The sequence below is a fragment of the Platichthys flesus genome, chromosome 13 (assembly GCF_949316205.1).
Source record: "Platichthys flesus chromosome 13, fPlaFle2.1, whole genome shotgun sequence".
In the NCBI taxonomy this organism is placed as follows: Eukaryota; Metazoa; Chordata; class Actinopteri; order Pleuronectiformes; family Pleuronectidae; genus Platichthys; species Platichthys flesus.
This window is the reverse complement of record NC_084957.1, coordinates 1,150,829-1,164,425: the sequence shown is the minus strand read 5'-3', so window position 1 is coordinate 1,164,425 and position 13,597 is coordinate 1,150,829. Positions and strand designations below refer to the sequence as shown.

Sequence of the window (13,597 nt, the reverse complement as noted above, 5' to 3'; positions counted from 1 at the left end):
ATGATGATGACGTAGAACCACAGAGAACCACAGAGATCCACAGAGAACCACAGAGATCCACAGAGAACCACAGAGATCCACAGAGAACCACAGAGAACCACAGAGAACCACAGAGAACCACAGAGAACCACAGAGAACCACAGAGATCCACAGAGATCCACAGAGAACCACAGAGAACCACAGAGATCCACAGAGATGATGAGGTAGATCCACAGAGATCCACAGAGATCCATAGAGATCCACAGAGATCCACAGAGATGATGAGGTAGATCCACAGAGAACCACAGAGATCCACAGAGAACCACAGAGAACCACAGAGATCCACAGAGAACCACAGAGAACCACAGAGATCCACAGTGATGATGACGTAGATCCACAGAGAACCACAGAGATCCACAGTGATGATGACGTAGATCCACAGAGAACCACAGAGATCCACAGAGATCCACAGAGAACCACAGAGAACCACAGAGATCCACAGTGATGATGACGTAGGTCCACAGAGAACCACAGAGAACCACAGAGAACCACAGAGAACCACAGAGATCCACAGTGATGATGACGTAGATCCACAGAGAACCACAGAGATCCACAGAGAACCACAGAGAACCACAGAGATCCACAGAGATCCACAGAGATCCACAGAGAACCACAGAGAACCACAGAGATCCACAGAGAACCACAGAGATCCACAGAGAACCACAGAGATCCACAGAGAACCACAGAGAACCACAGAGATCCACAGAGATCCACAGAGAACCACAGAGAACCACAGGGAACCACAGAGAACCACAGAGAACCACAGAGAACCACAGGGAACCACAGAGATCCACAGAGATCCACAGAGATCCACAGAGAACCACAGAGAACCACAGGGAACCACAGAGATCCACAGAGATCCACAGAGAACCACAGAGATCCACAGAGATCCACAGAGATCCACAGAGAACCACAGAGAACCACAGAGAACCACAGAGATCCACAGAGATCCACAGAGAACCAGGCTTCACAAACTTGTTCCACAGGATCCGTCATTAAAACACATCCACATCTTTACACTCTTTTGTCCACAAGTCTTAAGCGTCCCACGGGAAATGTCCCACAGCACTTCCTGCTTCTTGCACTTTGACCACAACATTAGTTGCATTGAGTGCTAATGCACTCTCTCTCACACACACAGACACACACAGACACACACAGACACACACAGACAAGCAGTGGACATGTCGTCCCTGCAGTGGTCTTCAGCTCGGTCAAATTGTCGAGTGGATTTCTTCACATTTGATAAAGTGTCTTTGGTGATCTCCAGCAGCAGTGACAGTGACGGACGTGAGCCAGATGTCACCAGCTGTTTGGGCTGCGAGCCCTGGAGGAAGCCACTTATCAGCTTCAGCAGCGTTAGCTTCCTGTTGGAGCTAGCCCACGCTCGTGCTCGGAGGATTAGTGTGATGTTTAGAGCAGAGGCTCACGGCACACGAGTGGCTCAGGGCGTCAACTCTGAAGCTTTAATTAAAATGTCACTGCATACATAGCAGCCCATTACAGTGACTTAGCATTACAGTTTGTGTGTGTGTAAGTGTGTAAGTGTGTGTGTGTGTGTGTGTACGGGTGTGTTTTGTGGCCTCCAGCGGTATGTGGAGTATTTCATGTTTTCCTCAGCGGTCCAGTGAGGTGTATGTATATTCTGGCTCCATCTGCTGCTGTTTCACCACGAGAGGCGGATATTAAACGTTAATATAATAAACGTAAGAGCGCTGCTGATGGAATCTGAGAGAATGAGACCGAGCTGCCTCATGGAGGTGGTGATGGATTTCTCTCTGCTCCAGAGGAATGGATGGAAGGATGGAGACTGGAACAGCTTCAGTTTTCAGTTGCTAACAAACTGAAATGAATCTTTAGGTTTGAAACCTGTCTTCTACCTCATCGTCCTTCTTCATTCTCCTCTTCTACTTCTTCCTTTTTCTCTTCTTCCTCCACCTCCTCATCCTCCTCCTCATCTTCCCCTTGTCCTTGTTTTTAATGAGTTAGTTTCCCCATGTGAAATTGTTCCACCAACAGAAGACTCTATATTGATGGAACACACCAGGTAGTTTCACGTGAAAAGATGAGATTATAAAGTGGAGAACACCCGGACATCTCTCCTCCGTGCTTCTCTCCGTTCTTCACCCTCTCCAGTGAAGAGGGTCTGAACCCTGCAGCCTCCTCATCTCCACAACTCTGCATTTCAAACAGTTGGACCTGAGGTTTCCTGCAGATCCACAGAAAGCTCCTCTGAGGTCTCACATGCAAACTGGCAACAAGTCTCGTTTGGCTCCAGTGCCGTATGTTTGTATCACTCCTATTATTTCAGATCCTCTTACTGCTGCCGGAAATAAACATCTCCCACTTTAATTGGCTCCTAATGAAGGGGGTATGGGGGGGGGTGGGTTACTGAAGCTGAAAGGAACCATGCAGACTCGCTCTTTAGAGGAATCACTGGGGAGAGGAAACAGACGCAGCTTCTCACACCAGCACAACAACACAAAGCTCTTTTCTCCTGAGACACAGAAGAAATGAGAAACTGTACATGTCATTTTGTTACAGGTGAAAAACACTCAGAGACGTGTGTGATGTTTTACAGTTTGCTAAGTGTATTAGCAAATACAACCAATTATGTTGATCTTGAATAAAGAAAATAAGACTTTTTGTGCCTGCATTTATTCTGTGTTGATAGAATATGGATCTGTAAGCTTGTGGTTATAATATCTGTTTGTGTGTTTGTGTTTCAGATCTGAAGAGGGAGGCGAGTATCTGTCACATGCTGAAACACCCCCACATCGTGGAGCTGCTGGAGACGTACAGCTCAGATGGGATGCTCTACATGGTGTTTGAGTAGTAAGGATCTCACACACACACACACACACACACACACACACACACACACACGTGGGGGTAAGAGTAAGTGCTGCACCTGTAGGAGACCAGGGTGGAGGTGTCACTGTGTGTGAAGAAGAGGTGGTTTGTGGGAGATACAGTGAGAAGGCGACAGCGTTAGAGGAACGCGAGCCTGCAGCGGTTTTATATAATCTGCACTGATATGAGAAAGCTTGTTAGGTGGGGGTGCGGGTGGGGGTGGGGTAATAAAGGAGTGCAGTACTGTATATATGAGGGGAAAGAGATGAGATTAAGATTTCACACTCGCTGCTACCTCCAGCTCTTCTCAGAGCCGCTCCATCTCTCCTCTTCTTCCAGAACTAATTCCTTGATCGTTTAATTCCGTTATCGCCGAACAGGAAGTGCTCGGGTTTCACACGACTCGGCCGAGTGCAGGACACTTTCCATGAAAAGCAGGAGAACTCCATTTGAAAGGGATTTTCACAGGTTGCTCTGCAGCTGGTTTGTGCTCGAGGTTTTGGTTCTCACACTGACGTGGGACTGCAGGTGGATCGGAGACGTTTCCTCTGAGACGCCACTGAGCTAACAGGAAGATAGATGCTCCACATGTCTGTGTATCTCCCAGGACTCCCTGCTGGATAATCAAGCTGAATGTGAGCGTGGTGAGGTGATAGGAGGAGGAGGGGGGGGGGGGGGGGGGGGATCGGCTGCAGCCAATTCCTACATAACAGGCCGGTTTAATTGGTGCAGAGGCTTAGTGACAATAAAGAGAAGGGTTCAGTAATTGGGTGGAAGAAGAATAGAGAGCAGAGCGACAGAGCTGAGCTAACTGCAGCAGCTCATTGATCGTGAGGACAACCTTCTAACTGGAACCTGCTTCTAACTGGAACCTGCTTCTAACTGGAACCTGCTTCTAACTGGAACCTGCTTCTAACTGGAACCTGCTTCTAACTGGAACCTGCTTCTAACTGGAACCTGCTTCTAACTGGAACCTGCTTCTAACTGGAACCTTCAAACGACTCCGGAGGGATTTTCTAAATGTGAAGACATCAGAGCTCACAGTCACATTCATCTCCTGAAGAATAAAACTCTGTTGTCATCACCTGCTTCTACTTGGTGATTTTATGCTCCTGAATGATTTATGAAATATATTAAAATAAATTATTATACACTGGTGGGAGTTAGAGACAGTGATAAATGTGGATACATGAATTAATGCGGTTGTTGAGAAGAATGAAACAAGCAGGGATTGATCTCTTTATGAAAAATGTAAAGAGATATTGATCAGGTATCTTATTAATAATTTAGATCTACTACAGTATCAGATACAATGTGCAAAATGCAGATTCTTATTTATATTTTCCTTTTGCAGCTTTGAAATGTACCTGAACAATAAAAGCGCCCTCTGGTGGAGCTGCCATGGAAGTTAATTATGAGCCTGTGTGTTGTATTAATCAAACATCTTCTCAGATTTTAACACGTTTCTCAATCAACTGACACTGAAATCTGATATTAATAAATCCTGTGACTGCGTCCGTCCCCGCGATGCAGCTGTTTTCTGTCTTCGTCCTCTGAGACAGAATCACAGCTTCTCGTCCCCGAGTCGAGTCTCGTCCTCACCTGTGGGACCGGTCGCTGAGCAGACAAGTGTTGAAGTTTTAATAGGAGTGACCTTTCCCCCCCGCCTCACTGAGCCTCTCTCTCTCCCTGTGCTTGTTAGTATGGACGGAGCCGACCTGTGCTTTGAGATCGTGAAGCGGGCCGACGCTGGGTTCGTGTACAGTGAAGCCGTGGCCAGGTAACCTGTCCCCCCCGCTCGTTCTTGAGTTCTGTGTGTTGTGCCTTCACTGGAGGAGTCAACACTTTCCTGTTGTGTGTTTGTTTAGTCACTACATGAGACAGATCCTGGAGGCGCTGCGCTACTGCCACGACAACAACGTCATCCACCGAGACGTCAAGGTAAGTCTCCACTCGGGTTGAGTTACACTGCCGACCCGTGGGGGGGGGGGGGGGGGGGTTCACCCTGATAACTGAGTTCAACCTGAAGTCACCTGATGACTGCAGATCCTGCTTCATGGTTCCTCTGGTCTGAAGGCAGCTTCACACTCAGTGAGATGTAAACCTGCAGACAAGCCGATGTCCAGTGATGAGTCCTGAAAACCAGGATCATCCTCACAAACCTGGTTCATGTTTGTGTCTTTGACCCGAACATCACTCCACTTGGACTTTAGAGACAAACGAGTTCCAGACTTCAAATGATATCAAGATAAACATGTTAGTAAATGAATGAATGAGTTGTGTGACAATGAAAACACTGGACTGACCATAAGACGCTCTGCAGACTCAGCATGTGGTGCTTCTCCCTCACGTGCTGTTTGTGTGCTTGTGATTTCACGTCTGTGTGAACAGACCGGTGCCTGCGTCACTGCAGTCGCTGTGAGATTGTGCGTCAGGCCCCGGTAATTGTGTGTCCTGCAGGTAGCTGTTGTGTCTCAGCCAGATTGAAGCCACTCTGATAAAGAGTAGAATCAGCCTGGTTTCTATGGGGGGGGGTGATCACACAGTTCCCTCTCTGTAGTGACTTTAATGCTCAGTGTGTGGATCAATGTGTCTCTCTGCAGTATTGTCCTCAGGTGTTAGTCACCGTAGTCTTCATCCTCATATCTCAGTACCTCAGTGTGTGGGTCCTGCTGAATCCCAGACTCATTATCTAGAAGTGTGTGTCTGTGTGTGTGTGTCTGTCTGTCTGTGTGTGTGTCACCCACAGAGATCAGGCTTCGCACCCGATTCACAATGAGTCGACTTCCTCTTGATACATTTCTCTCACGTTATCTCACTTAGGAGAAGAAGAGCATTTACTGGAACTGAAAATCATATCACTTCCACTTTGGCTCTTTTCATTTTCCAGGAGTTAAACATTAAAACAACTGTGTGGCTCGTTTTTCTTTTTATGATGATGAAAAACTGAATTATTGAATCTGTGAGTCAGTGTTTAATAATGAATCACTTTAGTAAATGTTCCTTCTGGTGATGACAAACACACATCACAAACACACACACACACACAAAGTGTGTGATAACAGTGTGGTACAAATGCAGCTTTGACATTGGTGCAGACGTTTGCTTCTGTTATCACCGTCTAACAGTGAGTCTGAGCCCCTGTCTCCAGCTTATCAGGTGTTCTGTCTGAGATGTATGCCCTTTACAGGAAACACACACACACACACACACACACACACACACACACACACACTGTCATTGCTGCATATAGATCAGTGTGGGTTTGCCGCTTCCTCCGATGCATGAAAGTCACTGAATCCATTTACATCCTGATGTGTGTAAATCACCGTGATGTCTCGGTATTTATCTTCACTTCAGCACAGACCACCTTGTGTGTGTGTGTCTGTGTAGGTGTTCAAGTGTGTGTAGGTGTGCGTGTGTATCTCTGAGGATCTGAGTCTTTGCCTGTGGCCGTCTGACGGCTACAAACGCTGTGCATGCAGATTCACAGACACACTGACGGGTTGGGTTTGTGCGACTTGGTTTTGATCCAGAAGTTTTGCGAGCTGCGTCTGAAGGTGAACTTTTCTCTTCTGAGACTCTTCACTCGTCCGGTGTCTGTGCGGCAGCGAGGAGGTTTGAAGTCGACGCTGTGTTTGATCCCGACACCGTGCGGAGCAACTCAACAAATCCAGAAACACAGTGAAAGTTTTGATGCAAACACAAACGATGCAGAAATCCTGGTCCCAGCAGTGAGCTTGTTGTGCAGGTGAGCTGAGGTGAAGGGATCTTCCCTGTCAGCCTCTGTGCAGCTTCAGGTTGTTTGGCTTCCTGGAATATAAACCAGGAGTCTCTGCAGGACACGCTGCACCAGCACCAGCTTCAAGATGTCTGCTGGTCCTGATGAAGATCGCTTCTTACTCGTGGTTGAAGTTGTGTGCTGTCACATCACGGGAGGAGGATCCCAGGTTTGTGTTTACAGCCGCTCCCATCAGGAGCATCGAAGCTGCTTGTGTCTGAGTCTATTTCAGTCCGGACTCAGGGAAGCAAGTAGCTGCTGCCTGTGGCTCCGTGTGCATGTGGGTGCACAGCCTGGCCCGGGGGGGGGGGGGTGGGTTACTGAGGATTTGCACCTCTTATTTTAGTTGCTCAGTCAAATTGTGTTTGTCCTGATTCACTGAAAAAAGCAGCTTCTCTGAAAATCCCGTGTTTGGTTTAGTGCGTCACCTCTTTGTGCGTCTGATGGATCAGAAGCATTACATTACATTACATTACATTACATTACATTACATTACATTACATTACATTACATTAAGCAGTATCCTTTTAGTGTTTTAGGGCAGGTGCAATATTCCACTCACTGTTATTCTGCATTATTATTCTGGGTCTTGCATGATGGTGAGACCCAGATGATGAAGATCCTTGTGTATTGCTTTGTGTTGTGTGACACAATGTGCAGTTCTTCAGCTGCTGCAGCACTTTGGCCCAGGAAACATTTCCCCATTGGGACGATACTGTAGTTCTGAAATCTCCTCCTCACCTCCAGCTCTGAGCTCGTCTCCCCTCACTCCCTGTGAGTCTTCATATCTTTGTGCGAGTTGTGTGTTCGTCCGGCAGCTCGTATTCGTAGATGTGGGATTTGCCCGGCTGCCCACACGGGGCCCTCGAGGGACTCACAGCTGCAGGGGCCACACTTCACAGACCTTCATCTTCTTCATAAACTCTCCTGATACACATCTCGATCCAGATTCTGCACAAACACCACTGCACGTTCTTCATCAATAATTTACACACAATTACTGAACAAGGTTTGAGACACACACATATATCAAATATTTATCGACTGCTGCAGCACATGAGGAGCTCGAAGAAATGTTTCCATGTAAACTTAATAAATCACAGATTTTATTTCACATTTAAAAAAGGATTTGGCAACATATGTCTTTGGATGAAAACATTTCATATAAATATATAAGTCGACTTTATTCACGGGTCAAATGACTTCAATAACTTTCCAGGTTGAATCGATTCTTCTGCCAGGTTTTAAAATCTATCTATCTACAAAACTCTTTCATGACTCAAGTCCCCGGTCGCCGAGGCTAAGTTCCCCCCCCCCTCCCACCTGTCCCTTGTGACCGGCGCTTCCTGTGTCCGACCCCGGCGCCTCTTTGCCTCGGCCCTTGTTCCGGCTGCATCCTAACAGAAGCAGGGTTTGGTGATGGAAGGTTTTGTCCAACAGGAAGTACATCACAGGGTCGGCTGAGCCTCTGAGTGTCGCCAGGAGGAGCAGGCAGTTCTTCAGCTGGAGGAGGAAGAGGAGGAGGAAACTCATCATCAGTATTGTTTCATACAAATCAGACATGAATCAGACTGCTGTGTGTGAAGGTGTTGGATCACCTCGATGAGGGTGGAGAGAGGGTGACAGTGGGTGGGGGTGTTCGGTGGAGACGTGAGCTGATGATGAGCCACAGAGATGAAGATGGGTTTGAAGATGTGATACGGCAGCAGACAAACTGAGAGAACCACCTGGAACAAGCAGGTTCAAACCAGACACGTGATGTTCAACCCGATGAGACTGAAGTGTGTGTGAGAGATCCTGTGTGTACCTGTATGATGACGATGTTCCGAAGGGCTCGACCCAGCAGGCTCTGGGAGGTGGAGATGTTTGAACCGTGGCGTGAGCGCCTGAGGTGCCTCAGCAGGGTCATGTAGAACAGCAGCACCAGCAGGTAGAAGATGAAGAACATGAGAAGAAGAGGCACGCTGAACGCTTTAGACAGACTGCCCCCGATCTCCACCGCAGGACTGTAGCACACCTCCACACGTCCTCCCTCCTCAGCTGCTCCATCAGCTGAGGAGCTGCCGCTCATAGCTTCATTCACAGAGTAGTAGACTGTCACCGGCACGATCCCCCCCACGGCCACCACCCACACCGTCGCACACACCCATCTGGCGAAGGAGGCTCTCAGGAGGCGGGTGAAGAAGGTGTGCGGCAGCAGGGTGGTGCAGGCGCTCGGCCGGGAGGCGTGGGTGTGCTGGATGAGGACTGCAAAGCGGCAGAGGGCCACCCAGGTGAGGATCACCAGGCTGATGTAGACGTTAATGTGGAGCACGGGGGTGATGAGGTGCAGGACCAGCTGACACAGGGCGCCGCTCAGCCTCCACTCGGAGCCCCAGGCGTAGTAGGCGGCGAGGAAGGGCGCGGTGAGGGACAGCAGCAGGTTGGACACACTCAGGTGGGACAGATAGACGTGTGTGGGGGAGGTGGTGGAGATGCACCGAAGGAACACCCACAACGAGAGAGCGTTACCTGGGAGAGCGGTGAGGAAGAGGAGTGTGTACATGGAGGGGAGGAAGATCCGAGTGGCAGCAGTGGGACAGAGACAGAAACCAGAGGAGGAGGAGGAGGAGGAAGAGTTGTCAGGTGGTTGAGGGAACGCTGTGAAATCCATTTGATCTGGAAAAAGAAAGGTGTCTGTGACTGCAGAGGATTCATTCAAGGACTCGTTCACACCTGGTCGGGTTCAGAGCTCCTGACTCTTCAGGTCAGTGTGAACCTGAACATCAGGTGTGAACGGTTCCTCAGAGCAGAAGAGGAGTTCTGGATCTGGATCAAACTTAACCAGGTTCTGTTCCAGAGTGAAAACACTTTGTTGGAGAGTTTGGACTTTTGGACCAATCACAGGAAGAACAGACAATATTAAACAATAGAAGAAGAAGAAGAACTAGTGTAGAGTACTGTAGTACTGTGGAGTACTGTAGAGTACTGTAATACTGTGGAGTACTGTAGAGTACTGTAATACTGTGGAGTACTGTGGAGTACTGTAATACTGTGGAGTACTGTAGAGTTTCAAAGTGAAACCAGAAGGAACACATGAAGCTTCAGACTCTGAAGATCGATGTCAACTTCATAACAGCAGCTTGAACAAGCGTCTTTATTTTTAGAACATTATTTTGAGTTAGGTGAAGAGGCGGCTGATAAACTAATTTAAGGTTGGTGGTTCAATGTCCTTTAGCAAGATAAAAAAGTGTTAAAATTTAAATGTTAAATGTTTATTTAAGTCAGTTTTTAAATGAAAACACAACAGAACTAATAAAACTGGAACGTCCAGTTGCTTTAGAGCCCGTCGTGGGTTGGCCTGACACTAGCCCTCTGAGAAGAGAACTGGTCCAGCTCCAGTGTGTGTTAGTGGTGTGGTACGTACCAGTGGCTGCAGCTCCACTCCCCTCAGATGAAACAGATATTGACACAAGCAGAACGTGGTTGTGAGCAGCATCAGCTCCAGCTCCTCTCTGACGTTTCACAGAGTCACAGTCTGTTGTGGGTTTGGTTTAGTCACATTTTCTGTGTTTGTGTGTTTCCGGTTCCTCTGAAACAACGAGAGGTGTCATGGTTTGTTTTTAGCGTGACAACATGACAATGAGAGATTGTGGTCGTGTGTGTGTCTGTGTCAATAATTGAGTGAAATGTGAGGCTGACAGCTCTGAATCCCTTCACTGTCACAGGACTTAACAGAGTCACTTCTCTTTTTCTTTATTCTTATTTAGAATCTCCATCTTTCTCTTTATACTGACAGTTCTTCATGTCCGTCCTTACTCATCCTGCCATGGGGTGGCGCTGTTGCTCTTTACATTCAGTTTGTTGGTCACTCACTGTCTGAGGTTCATACTGAGCTCTGATGGGGTTTTATCTGTACTTCACCACATATGTTATATTCATTGAATTATTAATTATGACAATAGATTAAAAGATATTGAGTCATTTATCAAGAAGCTTCTCTACAGCGACTGTTTCTTCTTTTCTCCGACGACTTCATATAATATAAGATAATAACAGGCAGTTTGAAGAAGTAGGAAATTGAAAGCAAAAAACTAGCTTTTCAGATGATTCGTCAATTTATCTCAAAATAAATAACGAATTGTTTTTATCTGTTTCACTATGTGACTGATTAAATCATAAACTCACCCTCCATAGCATTTTATTTTTATAAAGCATTAATGTGGTTCATTCATACAGTCACTATATTGTACCATTCAGTGTGGACAAAAATGTAAAAACATTTTTTGAATCAATTTTACATCTTATGATCATCTGTTAAAAACAAAAGGAATCTTATTTAAATACATTATTTTGAATTGTGTAAAGAAAATTAAAATGAGCCATATCTTTTACCCACATTTATAATTACAATATATATATAGATATGTTCATATTAGCCTGTTAAGCCCTGTATCAGCTGATCCATAATAAGCTCCTGTACACTGCAGGCTCAGATTCAAGCAGGTAAATAAATTCAACTTGTAACTTCAAACAATTCATGTAGAAAGTTCATTATTCTTCTTATTTACACCGACGAGGCTCAAAGATCATTTTGTTCTCAACCTGGTTCATCAACTCAGATGAGATTTAATAATTTGAGAAACACTGCTGCCCCCTGCTGACTGTCATGTTGAGGATGAAGGTGACGGAGTGTCACTGTGTCAGAGCAGCTACACATCCCCCCCCCGGCTGGACTCAGCTCCTCCCTCCTCCCTCATCAGGCCCAGGTTGGCCTCCCCTCTGTCCGTTCTCCCACTTCTCCCATCGCAGTCGACGGTGGAGCTGGTTCCACTGACTCCCACAGCGTCTCTCACACACAGCACGTTGCCCAGCAGGCGCAGCACCTGCTTCCTCACGGAGGACGACAGCAGGAAGTACATGACGGGGTCCAGGCAGCTGTTCAGGGCAGAGAACAGCAAAGCCACCTCATTGGCTTTGTCGGCCACACCCCTCCAGTAAGGGGGCGTGGCTGTGATCTGAGTTTTGATATAGAACACCCGGACCATGTGATACGGGACGAAACAGACCGTGAAGAGGAAGAGGATGAAGAAGGACTTCCTGGCAGTTCTGGTGTAGCGTGCGGCGTTGGGCAGGTCCGGTTTGTCATGTGACGTTCTGAGAAGCGTGAGGGCGATCTTTCCATAAGACACGATCAGGGACAGGAAGACGAGCCAGAAGACCACCAGGAGACCGATGTTGATGTAGGCTTTCCACTTTTCCTCCAGGAGCTGCCTGTAGTGGAAACATCTGGAAACACCAAACATTCAAGCTGCTTAGATCACACACCTACTCACAAATATAAAGAGTCATTAATGGAGGAGAAGGTTTGATCGGGGGTGTCACCAACCTGTTGGGCTCTGAGTCAGTCTTTGACATCACAAACAACAGAGCCACAGAGAAGGACGTGATCCAGATGCCTGCACAGAGGAAGCTGCTCCACTTCGTGGACAGTGCTCTGCACGGCGTCCCCGTGCCGCGGTGGATCTTCAGGTAGCGGTCCACACTGATCAGCCCCAGCAGCGTGACGCTGATGTACATGTTCATGTAGAAGAAGTTGCCCACAGCTTTACACAAGGTGGGATCCAGATTCCATGCGTTGCCCTGGCTGTGATACAGAATCCTGAACGGTAAACACGCCACCAGCAGCAAGTCTGCAAACGCTGCATTTATTAGAAACACCCTCACAGAGTTCTTCTTAGTGGACTGGACGCAGAAGAAAACCCACAGAGCCACCAAGTTCCCCACCAGACCCAGGACGAAGATGATGGAGTAGAACACGGCCAGCGGGATCTGCAGGGAGTGGTGGTCCACGGAGGGGGGGGGCTCAGGGCTCGAGCTGTTGTTCATCTCGTGGATCTTTGTGGTGGAGCAGAGCAGAAGTGTTGGGAGGAGGTGTTTGTGTTGGAGCAGGTTTGGTTCTGATGCTCGGCCCTGCAGACGGGAGGAGAGAGAACTCAGTGCTGCATGATGGGAGTTATTCACATGGGAGAGTTTGGGGGTCAGGCAGGTTTGTGTAACAACAGAGCTCCGACCTCAAGGATCAGCCACGAATAAGTGTTAAAGTTAGAAGCTCTGTAGATGAACGTATCGTCACCTCCCATGATCTCATTAATGAGTCTGCAGAACCCTTTCTTTCCCAGTAGGTTTTGTCTCGTAAAGCATGAAACCAGTTGAACAAACCATTGAAGTTCATATGAATTGATAAGAAACTGGACTAGTAATGATAGAAGCACTTGCTTTGCTCCCTGATCCTGAACCCAGTCCGACAGACAAAGGGATGAGATCTCAAAGAGGAACTTATCAAAGAACTCACCTCGTCACTGAAGTCCATAAAAACTCTCTGTGCACATGTGGAACAAAAGGAGAAAGAATCCCACTGCTCACACTGGTGCACACTTAGAGCTGCACAATCCGTCCTTTGGAATCTGGAGGAACGACTCTTCTGAAAAAGATCCTTACCTCTTGTTATCGATCGTTCATCTTGAAAACAGCAGTGCCAAGAATCAGCTTCTCTCTGTGTCCATGATCTCTGCAGCTGTGAGCAGCTCTCGGATCTGTTCTGCTGAAACACGGCAGAGAAACGCTCGAGTGTAGAATGTGGTGATGCTGTACAGAGAGAAGTTGAAGCTGTGGTCAGCTCCTTCCTCTCGAGCACGACGCAGAGAGCAGCCAGCGCAGGGCTGAGCACAGAGCTTCTGATTACACACCAGGGCCAGGGACTACACAGCGCGCTGCACTTACACAATGTGCTTTCCACTTCGGGCTCTGATCATAATGTGGAGGTGTCTCCCCAGCTCGGTCGGCTGTGGAAGGAAACGGCTCCAAAAACACCACAGTTTGCTTTCACTATGTTTAAAGATGGAGTCAAGTGAGGCCAGAGTGGAACTCAAATAGCATCCAGTC

General features: G+C 47.6%; 3 protein-coding genes across 16 annotated transcripts in view; 1 reads left to right on the top strand and 2 right to left on the bottom strand.

The window, feature by feature from the left end:
• The window catches only part of caska (calcium/calmodulin-dependent serine protein kinase a), a 63,411-nt gene that overhangs the window by 28,673 nt on the left and 21,141 nt on the right, over window positions 1-13,597 (top strand). For all 14 annotated transcript variants that reach the window (XM_062402185.1, XM_062402197.1, XM_062402195.1 and 11 more), the window contains exons 3-5: window positions 2,769-2,874; window positions 4,595-4,672; window positions 4,761-4,833. In XM_062402185.1, the coding sequence (XP_062258169.1) occupies window positions 2,769-2,874; window positions 4,595-4,672; window positions 4,761-4,833 (257 nt within the window). The remainder of the gene's footprint in view (window positions 1-2,768; window positions 2,875-4,594; window positions 4,673-4,760; window positions 4,834-13,597) is intronic.
• On the bottom strand, window positions 7,764-9,551 carry LOC133967040 (probable G-protein coupled receptor 82). The gene is made up of 3 exons (XM_062402243.1): window positions 8,481-9,551; window positions 8,272-8,400; window positions 7,764-8,176 (listed from the first exon to the last, which is right to left on the bottom strand). Exons 1-3 carry the CDS (start codon window positions 9,324-9,326, stop codon window positions 7,946-7,948), a joined length of 1,206 nt encoding a protein of 401 aa, XP_062258227.1. The 5' UTR covers window positions 9,327-9,551; the 3' UTR covers window positions 7,764-7,945.
• LOC133967042 (probable G-protein coupled receptor 34) lies at window positions 10,768-13,215 on the bottom strand. Its single transcript, XM_062402246.1, has 2 exons — window positions 12,042-13,215; window positions 10,768-11,941 (listed from the first exon to the last, which is right to left on the bottom strand). Exons 1-2 carry the CDS (start codon window positions 12,539-12,541, stop codon window positions 11,365-11,367), a joined length of 1,077 nt encoding a protein of 358 aa, XP_062258230.1. The 5' UTR covers window positions 12,542-13,215; the 3' UTR covers window positions 10,768-11,364.